This window comes from Madurella fahalii (assembly GCF_045866475.1).
Source record: "Madurella fahalii IFM 68171 DNA, scaffold_2, whole genome shotgun sequence".
Taxonomy (NCBI): domain Eukaryota; kingdom Fungi; phylum Ascomycota; class Sordariomycetes; order Sordariales; genus Madurella; species Madurella fahalii.
Window position 1 is genome coordinate 2,401,748 of NW_027263972.1, and position 20,518 is coordinate 2,422,265.

Here is a 20,518-nt window from a genome sequence, read left to right on the forward strand (position 1 = left end):
TTTCCGCCTCGGCAGAAAAGGACCGAAGGGGAAAAGACGCAAATTCACCTGTCTTGTCCTCTCGCAGGCTTTGCCGGCACAACGTGGCCACCCACTCGTTCCTAGCCTCGGCGGAACTTTCGGGAAGCTGCACGTGTGCCGGAGGCAAGAGGCAATTATGGTCGTGATGGTTGATGAGTCAAAGAGGATCTGTTGACGTGTATTAGCAATCATCCAGGTTTCAATGTGGTGATTGGCTCGGGAACGGGATCCGTCCACTTACCGATAACAGGTTGCAAACTCGCCCGAGGCTCGTGCATGACGCATTGCCGTAGACTCTCACTCAGCCTCGGCGATAGGAGTCATAGCCGTAAGCTTGCTCTTAGCCTTCTTGGACGATGAGCTCGCCCGCCGCTTGGCTTGCTGCCGCCGCCGCTCCTTCTCGGACAGCAGGAGCTTCATGACCTCTCGTTGGTAGGCCGCCCGCTCACGCTGAAGCTCCATGATGTCGACTTCGGTCAGGACTGGAGCGGGTGGTGACTGGATCGGAGAGGGGCTGCCGTGGCTGGATTCGCTGCGGACGTCGTCTTCAAAGTCCTGGGGGAAGAGGTCCTCGTCCGAGATGTATGACGTCGCTCGCTCTTCCGAGGCGTCGTACTCGCAGAGAGAAGACCGCCGCGGCCACGAGGGGAACGCGCAGCTCGCGTCAGGGCCTCGTGTCGAAAACGGGCTCGGTGCGATATCCATGGGCGAGGACCTGCTGCTGTACGAGCTGTAGGATGTGAAGGAGCTGGAGCTGTAGGAGCTGCTCGTCGAGCTGGGTGAGCCGTATGAACTGAACATTGTCGCGGTACTAGTAGCCTTGATCGGGGTCGCCGATGACGTATTGCTGTGACTGGGCAAGGATGACCTGGGACACCGGGTGGGTATGTTTGTTGGGTGCTTCCTGTGGTGGTCTTGGGTTGAGAACCGATGATGTTTGATGATGATACAGTTGACGAGGCAGGTGAGGGTTCACGAGTCGCGAGGGGCAAGACGCTCTTATATCCTCGAAGGGCAGGCGGAACAGGGAGAACAAGGCAAGGGGGTGTTCCCGGGGAATAGGATACAGTGGGGAAGATTGCAAGCAAGGGATCGTGTTGGAACGGACCGGGGGAGGCGGGTTGCGGCGTATTATCAAGGGTCTCGGTGGTACGTACTTTCATACCCCGGTCCAGTCATTCGGACGCCGCGTCGGGATCGTCCCCGTGGGATGTGTATGACTCTAGCCCCATACACCCCAAGGGCATGACAGCCCAACACACCCCAAGTGTGACGGCTCGGATTGGTGCCCGTCCGCCCCCACGAGACTCACCGCACTCGCGCAGCTGCCGTTGTGTGTCTGACCGCCTTCCATGTTCCGCGTTTCTCGCACTTTTCTCACACACCGCTAATAATTTGCATCCCGTTGTTACCTCCAGCTTACACAGCCCATAGACCAATACGCCGTCGGTTTTCCGTGGTGGGTTTCCAAATGGTGATTGCGTAGAACAAAGACGAAGCTCGTAACCTATCGCAACCATGTCGCTCAGTCACCCTGGGCGGGCTCGTAAGTACCCCCCCCGGCTCAGCACCAAATTGCTGGGCCTTCAGCGTTACGAAACGCTGCGCTCCGATCGCCTGGCCGTCAAGGGGCCCCAGACCGTCCTAACTTCGCCGGGTGCTCCCCGAAAACAACCCCCTGCTCACCCCCATTTGCTGGTAACCCCCCCCCCTTCTCCACGCCCAAGGCAGCCACCGAGCGCCTCACCGCCCCCTCGGGCGCCGTAATTGGCGCGGGGGGGGGGGGGCAGTTGCAGTTGGGTTCTGGGGCAGTCGAGACAAACAGCTGGCGCCTGTCGGTGACTCTCCGGAATACTCTGGTGCAAACGGACTGTTGCTTGTTTCTATTGATCGTCGCCTGAATGTTTGCCCCCTTTTTTTTGTTGCTTGCTTGCTCACAAACTGACATATCACCGACAGACGGCTCGTTGCCACACAGAGTTAACAAACGACTGGTCCCAAACGGGAATGAGTTTACTATGTGCCAAAAAAAAAGCCTGCTTTCAGGTTGTTTCCCCTTTCTTGTGACTGCGGCCGACGAAGCGCCGGGCCTCACGAAATCCTGTTCGGGACGGCTAAGTCTAGAGAGACAGGAAAACAAACAGGTGGCCGCCCACTTGCATTCGTGACGCTGACGTTGGTCGGCGGTTTTTTCAAAATAGTTGCATGCTATTTCCTGCCAACAAACTCACCTGGCTTGGGATTGTCCAACTCATACCATGCAAAGCCCCAACACGGTGAACCCAACAGTGCAACGTCACCACGACCCCTCACCGTTGGGCGCGAGTCTCCTCGGGCTTGGTTTTTTGGTCTCTCTTTGACGCTGCAATCTTGATGCGCACATGAGCATTTCATGACGATGCGAGATTCTGCCCAGCCGATGCGTTTTCGTGGCAGTTCCATCGCCCTGCCATTGTTCATCGGCGTGCTCGGCGCAATCCCGTATCAGGCATGTAACAAGAGCGCCTGGTTTGTATCGTTGCATGCAGCAGGGCGCAGCAGCCCTACCGCCGTAAAGGAATACGTCGCGATATAGGGCTGCCTACCTGCCCGTCCCGGGAATAGACACAGCAGCGAGCGAGGACCACGTTTTTAGTACGGCGTGAGTCAGATTGGGGAAACACGGCGGCCTCGGCGGTGTCCATTGTGCGGCTCAGAGATGTAAAGTTCTTTGGCCGGAACATCGCTTACTACAGCTTCATTTCACCTCGAACGGGAATATTTGGGGGAGGACAGACAGAGACCGATAAGCATGTCAGAGGCAGCGCGCAACCCTATTTCGGCCGTACGCTCCGTCCTTTCGGCTGCAAACATGACCAGCACAGCGCCAAAAGAGGCGGAAATGACGGGTTTGACGGTGTGTGTGCTTCCGACGGCTTGCTGCAGCAGTACAGTAACGTACTTTACACGAGATGTGTAATCAATTCCAGCCGAGCGCTGGACAATCGCGTCCGATAGAACCAAACGCCCAAAACTTGATTGCTCTACCTTGGGTAGCTTGACGTGCAGCACTCACCGTCTGTTCTTTTGGCCGGAAATCCTGACGTCGCTGGCACTTTGCAGCGCCGGCTTGAAACAGGTTTGTCCGCCATTCGTCTTTGGCAACCGGGCCGGAATCTCGTGCATCGCTAGCATCGTCGAAGTCTCAGCGAAGATGCGTTGGCGGGTTCTGGGCTGGGCGCCCTGTCCGGCGTTGTGACCGCCTGCCCCCGACCCTCTTCCCCAGTGCAACGGGCTGGTGGAGTCGACCCCAGACCCGATGGACCGCGCCAGATGGCCGGAAGCGGATCCCGCCCACTAGCGTCCAAGCTTATTGCAGGCGGTGGAAGCAGGGCTCCACTCTCCAGATTACCGTCAAGGTGTGCGCTCCCTCCCGCAATGCTCGTCGGTGGGCCCTGAATGAGATCTCGATAATGCCAGAGGTGAGGAACTGCGTATGTGCTGCCCTACGGTCTGTGCGGGTGGATCGGGCGGTGAGAATTTGGAATACACGAGGATCTCGCACAAACAAACCGAGTATCATCCCCGCCTCACTCAGGATTGCCCGTATGTCAGCCAGCCATTTCTCGCAGCGGAGAAACGAGTGGTGACACGGGTCCGAGCTCGGACCCCAAAGGGCGTTAGAAACACGGGGAAGCCGCGGGTAGGCAGCAGGGATGAAACATGTGCTAGAATCCACCAACCAGACTGGTGGGTGCTTTGGCGCCCGGGCTAATTAGCAAAAGAAACCAGCCCCGGCAAGGCATTTTCCGTCCAATTTTTCACATTATTTTTTTTTCGTTTATTTTCTTATTTCCCCCTTTTCGTCGCCAACCGATGTAATGCACAGGGCACTCCGTAACTCCAGTTGAGAACGCAAGGATAGAGGGTTCGAGGCCCGCGATGGCCAAACCGAGGCTGCATCCTGCTTAGCATCCGAAGCTTCTAGCACTGCCAAAATGCTGCGTTTCGACGAAACCTGTCACATCCGCCGCTCCCGGTAGCCATTCCTACGGGGCCCGGAAGTCGAGCCGGCGAGGGTCAGAGCACCTGGGCCTGGATCCAGACCCATGTCAACCACGCTCTGGGTGCTCGCCGGAACACGCTCCGCGGCCGGGTTGGTAATTCCTTCCATGAACGATCTGCGAAGACTCTCCAATGCGCAATTTCTCCCGACCGATCTCGAATCCCGTGACCTAACTCCGGGTCGCGCTATCGGCACTTCCAGCATAAAAAAAATCACCGAGGAGGGATACTATTCCCTGTGTAGTTCTTTTGTCCCTTCTCGAACAAATTTTGACATGGGCCCCTGGCCCCTCATCAAACCAACCTCCCGGGTAACCACTCCCTTCCAGGAAAAAGAAAACACCCCCGAATCTCGGGCACAGGAAAGTGTTCCCCGAGAAGAGCGTCGGTCTCTCTGGGTCGGAACGGCGTGGGGGTGGGGGACAGGCCAACATGGGCAAAACAAGCCAACCGCCGCCCCCGTTATCCCAATCCGAAAGTTGGGGACTTTGTGCGACCCAGAACCCAGAAACCCCCCACAACACATCCTTTCGGCGCGGAGATGGCCTTCCCCCTCGGGTGTTCGGTGTGGTTGCGTTCGCGCTATTCTTGGACGAAGGGTGTTCCGTTTTCGCTCGCTTCAAGCGCCAGAGCTGAGTGTGCCGTCGGCGATATTGCCGCGACATCACTTTTTGCGATATATTTAAACGTGGAGGCGGCCTTTTCCCGCGATGTGATCACCATGGGGGTTGCTATTGCTAACTTGGTCACTCTAGGCCTCACCAGATGCCCACGTGGGGCATGTGACTCGGTATCTGTTCATTTGGTGGCATCAGGTGTTCGGGGATTGTATGGAATCTCGGGCTCCAAGGGCGGCTCGGTGAGACGAGACGACCTCCTATTCATCTACGGGCTCATGCGGACCGAAGGGGGACACGTCAAAAACTTGTTTGCTCAACTGGTTGTCTCAGTGGTCAAACTCCGTGCCGACGTCTTTTGAATTTGAGTGCGAGTGAAAGCCCTCCTTCCTTCCATAGGCGAAAACCAGGCCGTTGTGCTTTCTCCCAATTATCTTATCGTATTGCAACGTTGCAGGATGATTGGGGATGATTGGGGATGGTGCTGGCGAGGGTCGAGCGAATGAGGAAGCTGACGTGCTCTGACGTGCTTCGCCAAGGCCTTCCAGTTTCGCACGCTGCTCCCCGGCAACGACGCAGCAGCCACTCCGGCTTTCGGCAACACAGATTAATAACAGTTCGGGTCATCCGGATCCCAGCCGGACCCCGGGCTTCTCCGGGCCGTCGGCTAGATCCACTTCTTACCGGGCTCTTATCAGGGTCGGTGCAGAAGGACCAGGCGTGGCTTGCCTGCGGCCCGCATCGCTTCATCTTGCTCACGGTTCAGTGTTCACCACTTGAGAATCTCATATTCGAGATTCGGGCTCCTATCATACTCCGGTCCCTGCTGTCCCCGATTTCCGGCACTTCTCGTCGCCGTTTCCGGAGCTTTATCACTGCATAGCACCGTCTAACTGCCGACGCCTATGCTATCAGCCAAAGGCTCCTCCTTCCCCCTATGGCATCGGATACGGGGGGTTGTGTCATCGGGATGGCAGCGCATAATCGTGCTCATTCTGAGGCCGTGAAGCAGGTGCTTAGTGGCGGAGCTACAGCCCGTCTTATTAAAGAAAATAAGATAAAAAAAGACGACGCACACAGCATTCCACTGGTTTTGCTGATGTGACGAGCCAGGGTCCTCTTATGCCCTTCAAAATGATGCATCGCCTTCCAATTCCGCAATGGCGAGGGACATGGTATTCACGCAGTGCCATATCGGCTCAAGCGATTACCTCGGATCATCGACAGATGGGATGGATTGGTAGGTAAGTATAGTCTACATCCGCTGTATTATAACACTCAGGTGCGGGGGTTCAGTGGAGCGAACTCCCCGATGCGGACTGATACGCCCTTGGATCCGACTCCCAGCTCCAATCATGAGCTATTCGAGACCCGGATCTCATCACACTGCTCCTTCAAACCTGCAGTCACGACGGGAAAGATGCAAGTGCTCACAGAAACCCCCTTCACCCGCTACGTTACATGATATTCAAGTTTGAGCGATTGCCCCTCTTTCCACTCCCACTCCCTGCCTCGCGCATCACTAAGCCACAGGTAACGGGCGGTTAACTCACCCTGAAACCACCGCGACCACCCAACACATCACGGTGGAGGTGGCGACCGCCGCCTAAGGAGAGACAGGAGGCAGGCCACATCGCGAAGCTATCACGTTCTGTCACCTCACCTCTCAATCGCGGAAGCAGCGACTTTAAGAGGTCCAGGACAAAGAACAAGGATCTCGGAATAAAGAAAAACGTCCAATATCACACAAGAACACACAGTTTACGAGCGTGATGGGTCACGGGTTTGGGCCAATGAGGAGCGGTTGATGCTCCAGACAATGCGAATCGCTCTGACTGACTTGCCCGTCGCGTCTGCCCACTTACACGGCACATCACACGGTAAAAGCAGGCCGGCGAGCTTGGGGCTTGGCAGGCTTGTGATTGCCGCTGTTCGCGCCGCAGGGCGAAAGAAATCACTCCCCCTCCACCCCGATTCCACCCCACTTTCCCCGACAAGCATCGGAGGGGGTGAAGAAAAAGATTGCCAAGCTAAGGTAGCTTCTTTTTCCTGCAAGGCGCCATCGGGCTCGACCTTCGGGATATTTGTGACTTGAATCTTGCAGGCGTCTCGCTGTGGATTTTTCAGGCGGGCGGCGAGCTGCGGGCGGCGGCCTGCGGGCGGCGGACGCGGCGGCTGCTGTCGTGAGAGCCTAAAGGGTAGTCTGCAGGGCCACATCACTAAACTGGACTGGACAACGCACGGGGGACGCATCGGAGGTTTATTCGTCAATGCCCAACCAAGTGGGCTTTAGGGCGGGTTGTGAGGCTGATGCGGGGGAGAGTCGATCACGCCCCATGTACAGTACCGGCTTCCGACCGCTGGGCGGGTATAATCTGCACACGCGGGTGTTGGCCAACTCGCTGTCCTGCTGATGATCAATATGCGTGATGTGCATTTTGTTATCTCGGGGAATGCATGCCTGCCCTACTTGGCTGGCCGGTCCGTATGGTCGTCGTGGGCGTTGGGGGTCAACGTAGGGCAGCCGGTGGTTCTGCCGTGTGTCAAAAGTATTCTTTCGGGCGGCGCTTGATGGAGCACGATGTATCACGGCCGGAATAGCCGCAGAAGCGGTTCCTTGTAGATCCCGACTCTGGCCTCCGTTATCTGTTCCGTTATGTGATCACGCGAGCTGGAAGTCGGATATAGCATGGATGTGCAAAGAGTGGTTAATGGCTGCGAGACCACGAAAATCAACGGGATATTGTTCTCTTGCTTGGATCTTGGTCAAAGCGGCACATATCGTAGGCATTTTAGGTTAGGTGCCGATCGCTGTGCCAGTACCAACAGTCTTGCTTGGTTGTATAGACCTTTGGCCGGCCTTGATTCCAGGACATGTAGTAAAGCTAAAGCCTCCTATGCAACCACAAAGCATCTAAGCGTGAGAAGCCGATGGCGGGCTAGAAAAGGAGAATCTCCAATGGATACTCTTTATGAGATTATCCGAAGTTACAGTAATGGCGGTTCCAGCATGTGAAGTCCCAACTTGATCATGCTTATATCACAAGACACACACATATATTACAAGTCGTGTTTGGATACTGTCTCCTTCGTCACAGTCAATATGGACAATGTGTGTGGCGCTGAAGTGATTTCGCATGAGGTCAAACAAAGATCTGATTGAATATTTCACGGGCAATCCGGGTCTTTATAGGATTTGTAACAGTACATATTGCTTTGCTGAGTGTTTCAAAATACTTTGGCAGCGCCCTTGATACGGAATAGGAGCAAGAGGCGTCTCAACGCCCTACCACTACCGACTCATATCTAGTGTGCATGGGGAGGAATGAACAAAGTGTCGACATTTAGTTGTAGAACGGGTATACGCTTGCCCAACCATCTGCGGAGTGTTGTTCCGTAAGAAGCAAACGACGAAACTGTATGTGGGAACGAGGCAGAGCTTCCCTTTTCAAACTGTAGGCAACCGTCTCGTAGGACTCTGGCCCTTCGAGACTAGATTTACTACCATGTAGCATTAACCCCGTCCTTGGTTTTCGTAAATAACTACGGTGAAGATAAAGAAGAGAAAGTAAACATAACAATAGACATGGCCATGCCCCACAAGGAGGTTGTTTACAATCTACCAGGGCAAGCTCACACAATAAATCATCTGGATTTTAAGCAAGACAGGAAGGTGTAGGATCCCAACTTCCCATGGCCTTTGCTGGAGACGGGAAATTATACGTGTATAGTGCCCTCTATCTAGCACATTCAGTGACACTTACTCCTGTACGTCATTCACTTTGTTGAGGATTATCAACAATAGTCGATTTCGTTAAACCCCAGATTCGAGACATGTTGAAATGGATGCTTTTGCCGTTTTTCAGTTGTAGTAGACCACTATAAGCAATCATGAGTTTGCCTACGAGGCGCACTGAGGCCCAGAAGAACTGTGGTGGGCCCATCAAATGCCATGCGGCAACTACCATGGACAAGCCCGTCACTTATGAGCATGGGACAGGTGGTGATAACCGAATGCCACAGACCACCCGGTAATATCTAAAAGGTTCTGGAAGATCACCGTACAATGTTCTACTGGCCAAACCCATGTGTGCGCCGTCATCAAGCGTATATGAACACGCAATGCCCGGGTAGCAGTAAACCGAAACGCCGCGAACGCCCCAATTCCCAGTCCGATCCTGACGAAGCATCCCACTCTTCAACTTCTCAGCGCTTCCAGCCTATTCCGCATCTGATCCATCATGGCCTCGGTATCCTCCTCATCCTCCTCCTCCAACTGCTGTTGCTGCTGTGCCGGCACCTGCTGCTGCGGTTGAGGCACGTTCGGCAGCGGACCGGCCTTCTCCATCCTATCCTTGAGGATCTCGCCCAGCACCTTGTCCACCTCACCTTCGGCCTCCTCCTCCTCATCCTCCAGCACATCCGTCTCGGGCAGCATCTCCTGGGTCATCTCCTCGATGATGCCGGCCTTCATCAGCTCCACGCTCAGCTCGCGCATCGTCTGCGCCAGCGCGGGCAGGCGGATCAGCGAGTTCACGTCCTTCATGATGCCCACACTGGCCTTGATGCTCCCCTCGATCTTGCGCATGGCAAACGCCTCGCTGATCTGCATCTGCACGCTGGCCAGCTGGGCCTTGGAGGTCACGAGGCGGGCGCTCGTCTTGCGGTGGCTTATGAGCTCGCGGGCGAAGTCCCGGATCTCCCTCTCGGCTTGCTTCTGGCGTGAAGGGTCGCCGCGCTGAGCGCGCTTGCTGGCGGCCAAGATGATATTCTTGGTCTTGGTCTCGACGGCCTTGACGTTAGCGATGTCGCGGTCGAGCTTGCGCATCTCAGAGCGGAGGAGCGCGTTGCATTTCCGGAACTGGATGGGTTTGGGTTAGACGGCTCTGCTGGTTTAGCGGACGAGTTCGTGACGCACTTGAGCCTGCGGATCTGGCTTCCCGAACATTGCTTTGAGCGTCTCCATGGTTGGCTATTGTGGCCGCTGCGGAAACCAAGGTTGGGCGGCCGATTTTGACAATCAACGCTGGAGTACAACTGTAGGGTATCGTCGTCGGAAAGGCTGCTGCTGTATTGGGTTGTCCTTTGATGCGGACGTTACCTCGCTGGGGACGAATTCAAGGATGGGTTTTGGTTGGCTCTTGGCCAGGACAAGCGATTGATGAGCCTCATCAGTCGTCCCTGGTTGTTCGCCTGGGAAAGCTGAATCAGGGGACTTTGGGTGGCCGAATCAACCCCACCAGACCGCTGAGAGCCCCGCAGCGGCAGCCACTAAACGAACCCCGCTATGGGCCGTGTAAGAGGACTGGACGTAACCTGGGAAGATGACTGCAGAGATGTCTCTCCCTCATTGTATCGTAACGCAAAACTGGTCTTGCCTTTCCTGATATGTTTAGAGATCTGAGATAAACCAACAAAGCAGGCCAGATCACGACGGGAGTCTCAATTCCCTACCCGAGACCGTGATGCTCCAGCCCCTCACGATTCCAGGGGGGTTGGGACACAACCAGGGCCCTTGAAAGGACACTGAAAGTACATACGCAAGGGAACTTGCCTGCCTGAAGGGCATCCAGGAGCTTGCAGAAATGCCTGCCAGGGGATAAACAGCACATGGAACAGATCAAGAAGTTCACGGAACGTCATCCAGCTTCAAGAAAGCTTGACCTTGGCCCCGTTCTCCACATTCCCCAGCTGGAAGGGGTTGGCAGCTCAGCCCTGCAGCGATGGCCCGTGCAAGTTGAATCTTTGGGCTTCTGACGAATTCCACCGTCACCCTGGCGCGGCAAGGCGGTGCAAAGCACTGCAGCCTCACAAACACCCCACTTCGCAATCTTCGTCTTCCTTCACAGGCGCTTCCCAATTGTCAGCTTCTTCTATTCGCAGTAGAAACCTCGGCCACGATCAACCGATCATCAACTCACCCACTTTGCGGAGCTACAATTCTTTGCACCTTCCCCCGCTTCCGACTACTACAACGTTAGTTCTAAGCGCCTCAGGGAGCTACCCCTCCTCCCCCGCCAACACCACATCACGAACAACCAGCTCACCTTCCAGCCATCCAACAGGACACAATGGCCAGCGATATGGTGACACCCGAGGGTAAGTTGTTTGCGAGATCCTTCCCGTCGCCATCTCTGTCTTGTGTCGAAGCTGGTGATAAGTGTACTTGCCGGAACCGCAGCACTGTGACGCCCCAAGGTCCCGGCCCTTGGCCTCCCCCAGCATACCCATCTTTGTCCGCCTTGGGTTTTCCAACTGGGAGGGCGGCAACGGTGACCAACAGTGATCAACACCAATATTTCCTCACACGGAATCACTAACCATTATCCTCTCCAACCCACAGTCCGCTGGGCGCAACGCTCGTCTCAGACCGACCCCGAGAAGAACTTCATCTACCTCACCATCAGCGTACCCGATGTTCCCGCCTCGAACCTCAAGCTGGACCTGAAGCCCACGGGCCTCACATTCACGGGCCACTCGGACACCCTTAAGAAGACGTACCACCTCGAGCTCGAGTTCTACGCCGAGATTGACACGGCCGAGAGCAAGGTGCACCATACGGCGCGCGACGTCGAGATGAAGCTGCGCAAGAAGGAGCTCAACGAGGCCTACTGGCCCCGCCTGCTGAAGGAATCCAAGAAGATGCACTTCCTCAAGACCGACTTTGACAAGTGGGTTGACGAGGACGAGCAGAACGAGGCGGCCGATGATGACTTCTCCAACTTTGGTGGTGGCATGGGTGAGTAGCATCGATTCCCCCACCCCGCAACAGGCCCAAGAAGGAGTGCACCAAGCAGCCTTGTCCTCTTGTATCCTCTATTGATGTCATATCCTCGGCTAAAACATGACGTACCTGTAGAAGGAATGCCGGGCATGGGTACGTACACGACGGCCCGAGATGTAACATCCACGTGAGGCTCTATGAAGGAGTTGGAAGAGCCGCGATCCCATGGGGCATGGCGAACTCCTTGCATTCGCTTGGGACGGGATTTCTAGCGGTATGCAGGTTGCTAACTCATCTCGCAGGCGGCGGCGATTTTGGCGGCATTGACTTCTCCAAGCTGGGCGGTGGCGCCGGCATGCCCACGGGTGACGAGGAAGACGATTCAGACGACGACATGCCACCCCTTGAAGGCGAGGAAGAGGAGGAGAAGAAGACTGAGATAGCCGAGGATGCTAAGGACGCCAAGGAGGTCGTGAGTTCGTGACGGATGCCATCCGCTCTTGAAGCTGCCTGCTAGTATCCATTATCCAATCTCTGGAAACCCAGGCTCCTAAATTTTGGCAGAGGATGGGGAAGCTATGAAGCAATGAATAAAGGTTACTTGAAAAGGATTTGAGCGGCCACGCAAAACTGCGGCTTAGGAGTATGAGTAGTCGGCGGAGCAATTCCAAATTATCCACTTTTGGCAAATGAGGGTATCTCTTTACCTTGGGGTTTTTGTGTTCTTCTCCCTTTGGTTTGGCCCCAAGGACGTATTTGTTGGTGGATTGATTATCAATTACCCGTCCACAATGACTACACTGCTCTCTCGAAGGTGGTTTATCGCTTTGCGGAAACTGGGTTGTTTGCCCCGGTAAGCTCCAATGTGTGGCATGGGGTGGTGGCTGTGTGTTGTAGAACCCATACGGCTGGAACACTAACTCGAAGGAATACGGACGGGTACGCCAAAACCCCTTTCGGTGTGGCGCCCTCCTCTTGAATAAGAAAGAATAGACAACGAGCCACATGACTGCTTACCTCCCTCGGGCTTAGCTGAACGTCAAATATAGCCCCAGCAACAAGCGAGAATGGACTTGGCCTGCTTGCTTCACAATTGCTCCTGGAACTGACCAACACACCTACCTATCTATCGGCCACTTGTGAACCGACGCCCTCGAAAACTCGCAATAGTCCAAACCCGGCTTTCTCGTGCCCAGACAACGTTCACTCGAAACCCTAACTCAAGCCATGCATCTCTCCGAATCCACCGCCCAAGGCATCACTACGATCACCACCACCACCTCCGCCACTAACAGCGCTCCCAACAAACCAACCAGAGCAGTCATCCCACCTCCATACACAGCAGAAGAGGCAGCCTCCTTCGCCCGCCAAGGCGCGAGCATCATCGCCCTCCCGCCCGGCGAAGTCGGCAGCGTTGCCTGGAACGACTTGCTCAAGGAAGTTGGGGAGAAGCGGACCACCGAGGCTGGGGCGGGGACATAGAGGAAGAGGCGAGCTGAAGACAACCAGAGCAGTAGCGGCACTAGCAGCAACAGCAGTGGCGGCGGAGGCGGTGGTGGTGGTAACCCCAGTGACAGCAACACTGTTGATGTCGTTTAGGAGGTGTGAGAGGAGGGAGAGGGATTTGGCTCCCGGAAGAGGTACTCACCCAGTGGCTTACGGCGTCAACACCATCATGACGGTCGCCGACCACAGCTATTCCCAAATAGTATAATCAAGGATGGGGACGGGAATGATAGTTCGGTCGATCGCTGGGGAGGTAGCAGCGTTGGAAGGCAGGGAACGGAAGGGGTAGGGGTCTTGTTTGGTTAATGGATGGAGGCAGTGGTAATAACTCCATGACAATGATCAGGATGGAATGGGGTTAGGCGTTGAGTCCGGGTGTTGTGCCAATCGGGGAGGGACGGTCGGTAGGCTGGGTTAAGATCAAAGGAGAGAGGGTTGTATAGTTAGTTGTTTGTTTGCATGTCTTGTAGCTCATTGTCGCTTACGACCTGAAGATAGAAGTGTGAAGAGAACTACACAGCTTACCGTGCGCAAGACAAGCTTGGAAAGACTTCACCCATGGGGGGGTTTGGCGCTTTAACCACGTTAACACATACGAGAACACTTGCTTCTCTTAAACCCCGAACCGATTCGAGTTGATCTTTTACAGTTGTCCGATTCTACACGCTTCACGAAACTCCAATTTGTATGGGGACAATACCAATATCGCTAAAGCCCCTTGAATTATACAGTTACCCCGACAAGCTACGGAGATGGTGCCAATCTGTGCCTAAGTGATGCAAAGCGCTGCAAAATCAAAGCTGAACCCAAACCCAGACCCCGCCCAAGCCGAACCGAGACTCGTTACATCAACATGCCCGTATGACTAACCCTCAACGCTCCCATGGTTCCTGCCGCTGCACGGTCAGACGTCTAGAGGACATCCTCCTCCATGGGGGCATCGCCGCCACCAGTAGCCGCCGGGGCAGCGGCGTTGGCGTTCTCCGGGTTTCCATTGTCAAAGTAATCGGCCATCTCCGAATCCAGCTCCTCCGCGGTTTTCTTAACCGGGCGGTTGCTGCGGCCGCGCCGGGGCGCCTTCTTGGCGGCCTTACCGGCCGCAGCGCCACCCTTGGTGCCGTTGGCATCCTTCTTCACCGTAGCAGCAGACTTAGGTTGAGCCTTGGGCTGCGCGATCCTTTGAGCCAGCGTCTTGGGTTGGGGGATGAGGTCGGCAGAGGCAACCACAACCTCGACCTAATCAGAGTTTAGTGGCTGAGACGACATGCATAAAGGTACCTGGGGAAAAAAACCCACCTTGACGGGCTTGTTGTCGATGAGTAGACCGTTCAGGGTCGAAAAAGCCTTGCTGGCGCCGTCCGCTTGGTGGAACGTGACATGGGCGATGCCACGGCTGACACCACCCGGTCCATAGGAGATCTCAACTTTCTTGACCTGGCCGACTGACTGTTGGAAATATTCCTATCGAGGGGAGTTGGTGGTTAGCGTCATAAATGATTCCGAGTTTGAGCGTCCGCATCCCGGGCAGTCGGCAGCCAAATCCACGAAAGCAACCGTGTAGTGTAGGTGTCCCGTGGTAAATAACCAAGAAGCAGCGAGCAGAGCAGTGAGCATAGTCCTCCGAGTAGCGCCACCGGCGACTGGCGGGTGAGCCACGTCCAACATGCACTGAAACCGTTCGACCCGAATCCGTGCTCCAAGCACGGAGCCCTGTTGATAGGCGCCAGCGTGTGCAACGTGACCTAACGATGCTGATTCCAATCCAACCCGGACATGGTGCCCCGTTCTCGGGACGCAAAGTGCAAGATACTGTTCGCGCTGAAATACCCAGCGGTGACCGCAACAAGCCTCGCCCCGCTACGACCGCCATAAACTGGGGGAAAGGAGAGCGGCGTCATTTGCTCACTGCTTAGCTCGCTGAGGCGCAAAATCATCAACCTGGTAGCCAGCCAGGCGAGATAGTGCAAGAGCACCCAGCTAGGCGTTCGCTGTCAGATATCTAGCCGTCGCCCGTTTGATGTCTACGCCAGGTCCCCGATCGTGGGCGCTTGCCAGGCGGCCCTTATGGGGGAAATGTGCGGTTAGACGCGGACTTGCTCGACTTCTGGGCACTTAGGAGTGCGAGATAGCGCAATGGGTTGTACCCGACATGCGCACCATGAAGGAGCTTTGGCATCATGACAGTCGCTTCAGACGCTGAGGCACAGGGGTGATCACCCTTATTGTCCACCGAGGACAAGAAGCCGGTAGGATACGCCGCGAAAGAGAGGGTGTCGACGAAAGTCCGAAGGCATGACGGCCTCATCGGTAATAACATACCTTGATCTGGCCTTCGGAAACATCCTTGGGCTGCCACGGCGTTAGTGAACGAACTTGCAACATCCGAAAATAGACGGCGCGGGCGCGACTTACCAGGTTGCTGACCATGATCTTGCTCTCGCCGGTCAGGCCAGCGCCTTTGGCGGGCGTGGGCTTGGCTGCGTTGCGCGCAGGCTTCGTGTTCTTCTGGATGCCGCCGGCCGGAGCAGCGGGAGCAGGGCGGCTGGCGCCGGACGCGCGGCGCTGAGAGCGGCGGCGGCCCTGGTTGTTGCGCCGTTGGCTGGAGAGGATCTCATCAAGAGACTGGTCAAGCTTGCCGGACATGATGGCGACGGAACGTGCGGAAGCGGATTTGTGTGTTGTTTTTGTTGTTGTTTTTTTGCGGGGGATTATGAGTGGCTGGTTGACAGGCGCAGCTGTGTAGTTGCTGAGCAGCGCGATGCGAATGCTTGATGCGGCTTCGCTGTCGGTGGTTGAATGGCTGATGCGAGATGATGATCAGGCAGTCGCCGAATCCGCTGGGCTGTTGCTGCTGCACGTCGCGTCAAGTCGCGGCCGGTGCGTAGAGGCAATAGGGAGAGAGATTGTGGGTATGGCTTTGTTCGAAAAAATCGAGGCGTTCAGGCCCGCGAGAGTTTGATGCAAGCACTGAACCGAAGTGAAGGGAATAGGCGACGGGGCAGATGGATGTTGGTGGATGATGTGGAGGGAGGGAGGAGCGAGATGGAGTCGCGCGAGAATTTGAGGGAGCGAGCTGGGCCAGGCGCTGGGCAGGGGCGTCGGGTGAGAGCAGAGCCAGCGGCAGGGCGGCTGAGAGTGGCGTCCAACATTGCGCTAACCGTTTCTGGTATTAGTCAGACACCCAGCCACACTCCCCAAGACCCTCTCCATTGCTTTGTACTGGTACGTACCTTCGCACAGGTTGTGTCGGCCCACTTGGTTTCCGTCGAGAACAATCCATCCAGACCTTCAGATTTCCAAGGCGGGGCCTTTGAACCTCCGTCATGGGCATTGCGAGCTCTGCGGTGGGCGTACCGGAGCTTCACGCAATTGAGTGCTCGATTGTTAACGGCAATGCATCTGCCAATGGCATGCAGTTGCCGTTAACAAGTGGACGCGAAGGCCCCATGCAGGCGTGTACTGTACTTATCCCTCCCAAAGCCGCAAGTTGCAAGTCGCACCTGCGGCTGCGGTTGCGATCACAGCATATGATTCTTCCCCACGGCGACGAAGCAGAGCTCGACAAAGATAGAATCTTCTAAGAAGGTCTAACGATAGTAAGTTGCTGCTACTTCTCAGGCCACTTGCTCATTGCGGAATTTCCCTTCCTAGCTCCCCAACCCAGATCTCAAAGTCTACAAAGCATCAAACTGCGAGCCGCGGTTGTGCCTCTCTTCTGCCGCGCACTCTATCTGAGCTCGAGTCGGTTTGTTTCTTTGCGCTCCCACTAAGGCCACCCTGATGCCAGTCGACCGCGTTCCCACCGCAATTGTGGCTGGCTTAGGAGAGGATAGTCCCCGCTGTGCCTCTGAATCACTTGTCCATCCCAGTTCTTGTCGATTAATATCTCGAACCAAAAAACGCCGTGACCCCCTTATGGTATCGTACAAGCCGCTCCGTCATGTCTTATTTCGTCTTGGTAGATACTGGCGTCGACTGTGTCCCCGCCTTTGCCGGCGCTTTCTCCTTCATTGCTTCACGCTCGTTTTCGTCGGCGTTAACCTCAAAGAAGTGGTAGAGGATGATGAGAACCATTGCTGCCGAGCCAAGGAAGATGGCAAGGCGGTAGAGCTCCGAGTCGGTGATCATGTTGGAGGGATGCTCGCTGGTGTCGCCCGGCGCAGCGCTTCTGGAATTGGCTGGATTGACAGAGAGCTGATTTGGGAGGATACAATTAGTATACGTGGTGGGTGCGTAGTCACTTGTTGGCGGAAAGAACCGTACCTCACTGGTTTCGATTTTGGTGCGCGAGCCGGCGGAATGAAGATTGCGATGTTGGATCTGGACAGCTTTCCTCTGCCCCGTCCCGGCTGGAAGCTACCCCCTGGTCGTCGATGTATCGGTACGAGCGGTTGAAGTGCATGGGTAAGGCATCCGATCACGTGCCAGGCTCCAGCGCGACTGAGACGTCAGGGCTGACAGTGTGGGGGGGCGCTCTTAAAACCTGGACCATTCAGAAGTCATTAACCAGAACGCTGCGGTCCGGAGATCCCCGCCTCGAAACTGCGAGTTTGCCCTCTGCTAAAACTCGACAGCCACCCACGCTAGAGACGGCTCCCTTAATCACGTCGAGGGTCACGGATTTGACCTATCGTTTGACCGAATTACGACGTCCGTTACCACAAGTTTCTCCTCAAAAGCTCGCCCACCATGCCTCCGAAAAAGAACGAAAAGGGCGGCAAGAAGCCCGATGTCAAGAAGGTTGTCGAGGACAAGACTTTTGGCATGAAGAATAAGAAGGGCTCTGTGGCACAGAAACAGATTGCCGCCATGCAATCTTCCATGAAGGCCAGCGGGAGCGCCGAGCAGAAGCGCAAGGAAGCCGAGAGGGCCCAGCGCGAGCGCGAGAAGAGAGCTGCCGAGGAGGCTAAGCGGGAAGCCGAACTGCTTCTCAACAAGCCCGCCCAGGTCCAAAAGGTTCCCTTCGGTGTCGACCCGAAGACGGTTGTCTGCATCTTCTTCAAAAAAGGCAACTGCGAGAAGGGGAAGAAGTGCAAGTTCTCGCACGACCTCGAGGTCGAGCGCAAGGTCGAGAAGAAGAACCTCTACCAGGACACGCGGCAAGACGAGGATGAAAAGAAGAAGCAGGAAACTTCAGCCGACTGGGACGAGGAAAAGCTGCGGTCCGTCGTCTTGTCCAAGAAGGGCAACCAGCGGACAACAACCGACAAGGTGTGCAAGTACTTCATCCAAGCCATCGAGGATGGCAAATACGGCTGGTTTTGGACGTGTCCAAACAACGGCGACAAGTGCATGTACAAGCATGCTCTTCCACCTGGGTGAGTGCCATACAATTCTCTAATTGCTAACGCCGAGCTAACGTTTTCCACCTAGCTTCGTGCTCAAGACCAAGGAACAGAGGGCGGCGGAGAAGGCCTTGCTAGACAAGTCGCCGCTCAAGACACTGACCATCGAAGAGTTCCTCGAGTCCGAAAGACACAAGCTTACTGGCACTCTTACCCCCGTGACACCCGAGTCGTTCGCCAAGTGGAAGAAGGAGCGTCTAGACAAGAAGGCTGCCGAAGAGCAACTCAGGAAGGCCAGGGAAGCCACCGGTCGTGCCCTGTTTGAGAGTGGCAATTGGAAGGCGGATGAAGATGATACAGATGATGAAGATGACGGCTCTTGGAACCTCGAGAGGCTGCGGCAGGAGACCGAAGCACTCAGGAGGAAGAAGGAAGAGGAGCGTCTGGCCGCCATACACGGCTTGCCACCCCCAAGCAGCGATACCAACGGTGAGCTAAACGGTGTGGGTCCAGACGACGGTAAAGGGGCAGAGCCAGACGGGGTTCCCAGCACCTGAAGGCTGGTTGCATCCTACTCCCACACCACGACGCCGCGCAGCCGGGCGAGAGCAGCGAGCCTACAGAGAGCTCCTCCTTAACCGGCATCCAGCAGTGTCGGGCGCTGCCCAGAGGAGTCTGGCAAGCGTTTGAAATGTTACTCAAAGGAGGTGTGTTTGGATCCTCCACGGTTAGGACAGGATGATGTTCAACGATGCATGAACAAGATAGGGAGTCGCGACCAATATAACTCTCGATTTCGGAGCATAGGATCTTGACGCACCTACTTGCCATCCTCGACCTGTGATATTATTCCCAACGGCCTACGCGAAGGGCCAAGCGCTCAATCTCATACCATGATGCCTAAGTACCCTACAGCCCGGCCCACTTTCCTCTCAGAACTTCTCCACATACGGTCGAAGATCTAGCTCATGCGTGAAGCTCGAACGATGCTGCGTGTGCAAATGCCAATAGCTCTCGGCAATCTATCATATCAAATCACTATCAGCACCACCTCCGCAACCCACAGCAACGACAGAAACCAAAACTTCAAGAAGAAGAAGAAGAGCAGGAGAGAGAAGAAACTCACCGCATCGGCATTGATCTTCCCGTCCTCCACGCCCTCATTCACCGTCCACCCTTTCGTCCGGGGGATATCAATCACCCCGTCGACAATGACATGGGCGACGTGCACGCCCTTGGGGCCAAACTCGCGCGCCAGGCTCTGGCCCAGAGCGCGGACCGCGAACTTGCCGGCCGCAAACGTGGCGAACCGGGCCGACCCGCGCACTGAGGCGGTCGCGCCCGTGATGATGAGAGAGGGCGGGTGAGGAGAGGTCGGGACCGCGTCGAGGAGCGAGGGGAGGGTGGATTGTGCGAAGTTGAAGAGGCCGCGGCTGGTGCGGGTATGATGATAGTGGTTAGGGGAGGGTTTGGCATTAAGGGAAAAGGGGGGGGGATGGAGAAGAGGGAGGGAGACGTACGCGTTGCTACTTAGGCTTGCGTCCAGGTCCGAGGGCGTCAGCTCGAGGAAGGGTTTCACGGCGAAGCCGGGGCCGACGTTATCTTTTCACGGCGTCTCAGTACGGACGTACCCTATTGATTTGGGATGTGTCGACGATGAGGACCACTCACAAATAGCAGCGGCCAGCTTCTTGTCAGGCAGCTGCTTCTTGATAGCCTCAAATGCCGAGGCGACGGACTGCGGGTCCGACGTGTCGGCGCTGATGCCCAGTGCCTCGCCGCCCTGCTGCTTGATCTCGGACACGATCTCGCTGTAACTCTCGGGCTTGCGGGCCAATAGCACTACTGGGTAGGATCGGGCGAAGCGCAGGGCGACGGAGCGGCCTGTCCCGGCGCCCACTCCGGCTATGACGGCGTAGAAGGACTTGGAAGCCATGCTAGTCCTGTTTTCTTCTGGGGTAGATTAGTCAAATTTATTGGACTTGTTTATAAGAGAGCAGATAAAATATGATTTACACAGGGTGGGTGAAGAGTTGGTTTAAAATACAAGCGGACAGCTTCTATGAGGTGCTTGTTGCTTCAATGAGATGATCATCTGGATTACTGATTACTGGCCCCGCTCGCATTCCGGACTCGAGTACTGATTAATAATACACGCTTGTTGCCCGGTTTCAGAAACTAAGGTAATGATGAATGGCCTGCAGTCAATGGCCGTTATTCGGCGAGCTTAAGTACCATTGTGAGGAAAGGAGCCCAGCGCGGAAAAACACCTCGCCAGGGTTTTACTAGTCGGGTTCCTGACAGGAACTGGCAGCGGAGGA

The 20,518-nt window shown here is 55.7% G+C and overlaps 8 protein-coding genes across 8 annotated transcripts; 3 read left to right on the forward strand and 5 right to left on the reverse strand.

The window, feature by feature from the left end:
* Positions 1-318: 318 nt before the first annotated feature.
* On the reverse strand, positions 319-822 carry MFIFM68171_03449 (REJ domain-containing protein; the record flags this gene model as incomplete). The annotated part of the gene is made up of 1 exon (XM_071058870.1): positions 319-822. The coding sequence occupies one exon, from the start codon at positions 820-822 to the stop codon at positions 319-321; it is 504 nt and encodes a 167-aa protein (XP_070914971.1).
* Positions 823-8,880: 8,058 nt separating this feature from the next.
* On the reverse strand, positions 8,881-9,648 carry VPS24_1 (Vacuolar protein-sorting-associated protein 24; the record flags this gene model as incomplete). The annotated part of the gene is made up of 2 exons (XM_071058871.1): positions 8,881-9,543; positions 9,601-9,648. The coding sequence occupies 2 exons, from the start codon at positions 9,646-9,648 to the stop codon at positions 8,881-8,883; spliced, it is 711 nt and encodes a 236-aa protein (XP_070914972.1).
* A 1,105-nt stretch (positions 9,649-10,753) lies between these two features.
* Positions 10,754-11,890, forward strand: wos2 (p23 chaperone protein wos2; the record flags this gene model as incomplete). The annotated part of the gene is made up of 4 exons (XM_071058872.1): positions 10,754-10,781; positions 11,026-11,421; positions 11,542-11,559; positions 11,709-11,890. The coding sequence occupies 4 exons, from the start codon at positions 10,754-10,756 to the stop codon at positions 11,888-11,890; spliced, it is 624 nt and encodes a 207-aa protein (XP_070914973.1).
* A 743-nt stretch (positions 11,891-12,633) lies between these two features.
* Positions 12,634-12,888, forward strand: MFIFM68171_03452 (uncharacterized protein; the record flags this gene model as incomplete). The annotated part of the gene is made up of 1 exon (XM_071058873.1): positions 12,634-12,888. One exon carries the CDS (start codon positions 12,634-12,636, stop codon positions 12,886-12,888), a length of 255 nt encoding a protein of 84 aa, XP_070914974.1.
* A 936-nt stretch (positions 12,889-13,824) lies between these two features.
* On the reverse strand, positions 13,825-15,555 carry YRA1 (RNA-binding RNA annealing protein; the record flags this gene model as incomplete). The annotated part of the gene is made up of 4 exons (XM_071058874.1): positions 13,825-14,148; positions 14,209-14,373; positions 15,232-15,261; positions 15,325-15,555. 4 exons carry the CDS (start codon positions 15,553-15,555, stop codon positions 13,825-13,827), a joined length of 750 nt encoding a protein of 249 aa, XP_070914975.1.
* Positions 15,556-16,857: 1,302 nt separating this feature from the next.
* On the reverse strand, positions 16,858-17,040 carry MFIFM68171_03454 (uncharacterized protein; the record flags this gene model as incomplete). The annotated part of the gene is made up of 1 exon (XM_071058875.1): positions 16,858-17,040. The coding sequence occupies one exon, from the start codon at positions 17,038-17,040 to the stop codon at positions 16,858-16,860; it is 183 nt and encodes a 60-aa protein (XP_070914976.1).
* Positions 17,041-17,601: 561 nt separating this feature from the next.
* TMA46 (Translation machinery-associated protein 46) lies at positions 17,602-18,754 on the forward strand (the record flags this gene model as incomplete). Its single annotated transcript, XM_071058876.1, has 2 exons — positions 17,602-18,230; positions 18,286-18,754. 2 exons carry the CDS (start codon positions 17,602-17,604, stop codon positions 18,752-18,754), a joined length of 1,098 nt encoding a protein of 365 aa, XP_070914977.1.
* Positions 18,755-19,129: 375 nt separating this feature from the next.
* Positions 19,130-20,133, reverse strand: MFIFM68171_03456 (uncharacterized protein; the record flags this gene model as incomplete). The annotated part of the gene is made up of 4 exons (XM_071058877.1): positions 19,130-19,219; positions 19,324-19,630; positions 19,718-19,799; positions 19,869-20,133. The coding sequence occupies 4 exons, from the start codon at positions 20,131-20,133 to the stop codon at positions 19,130-19,132; spliced, it is 744 nt and encodes a 247-aa protein (XP_070914978.1).
* Between the last annotated feature and the right edge of the window lie 385 nt (positions 20,134-20,518).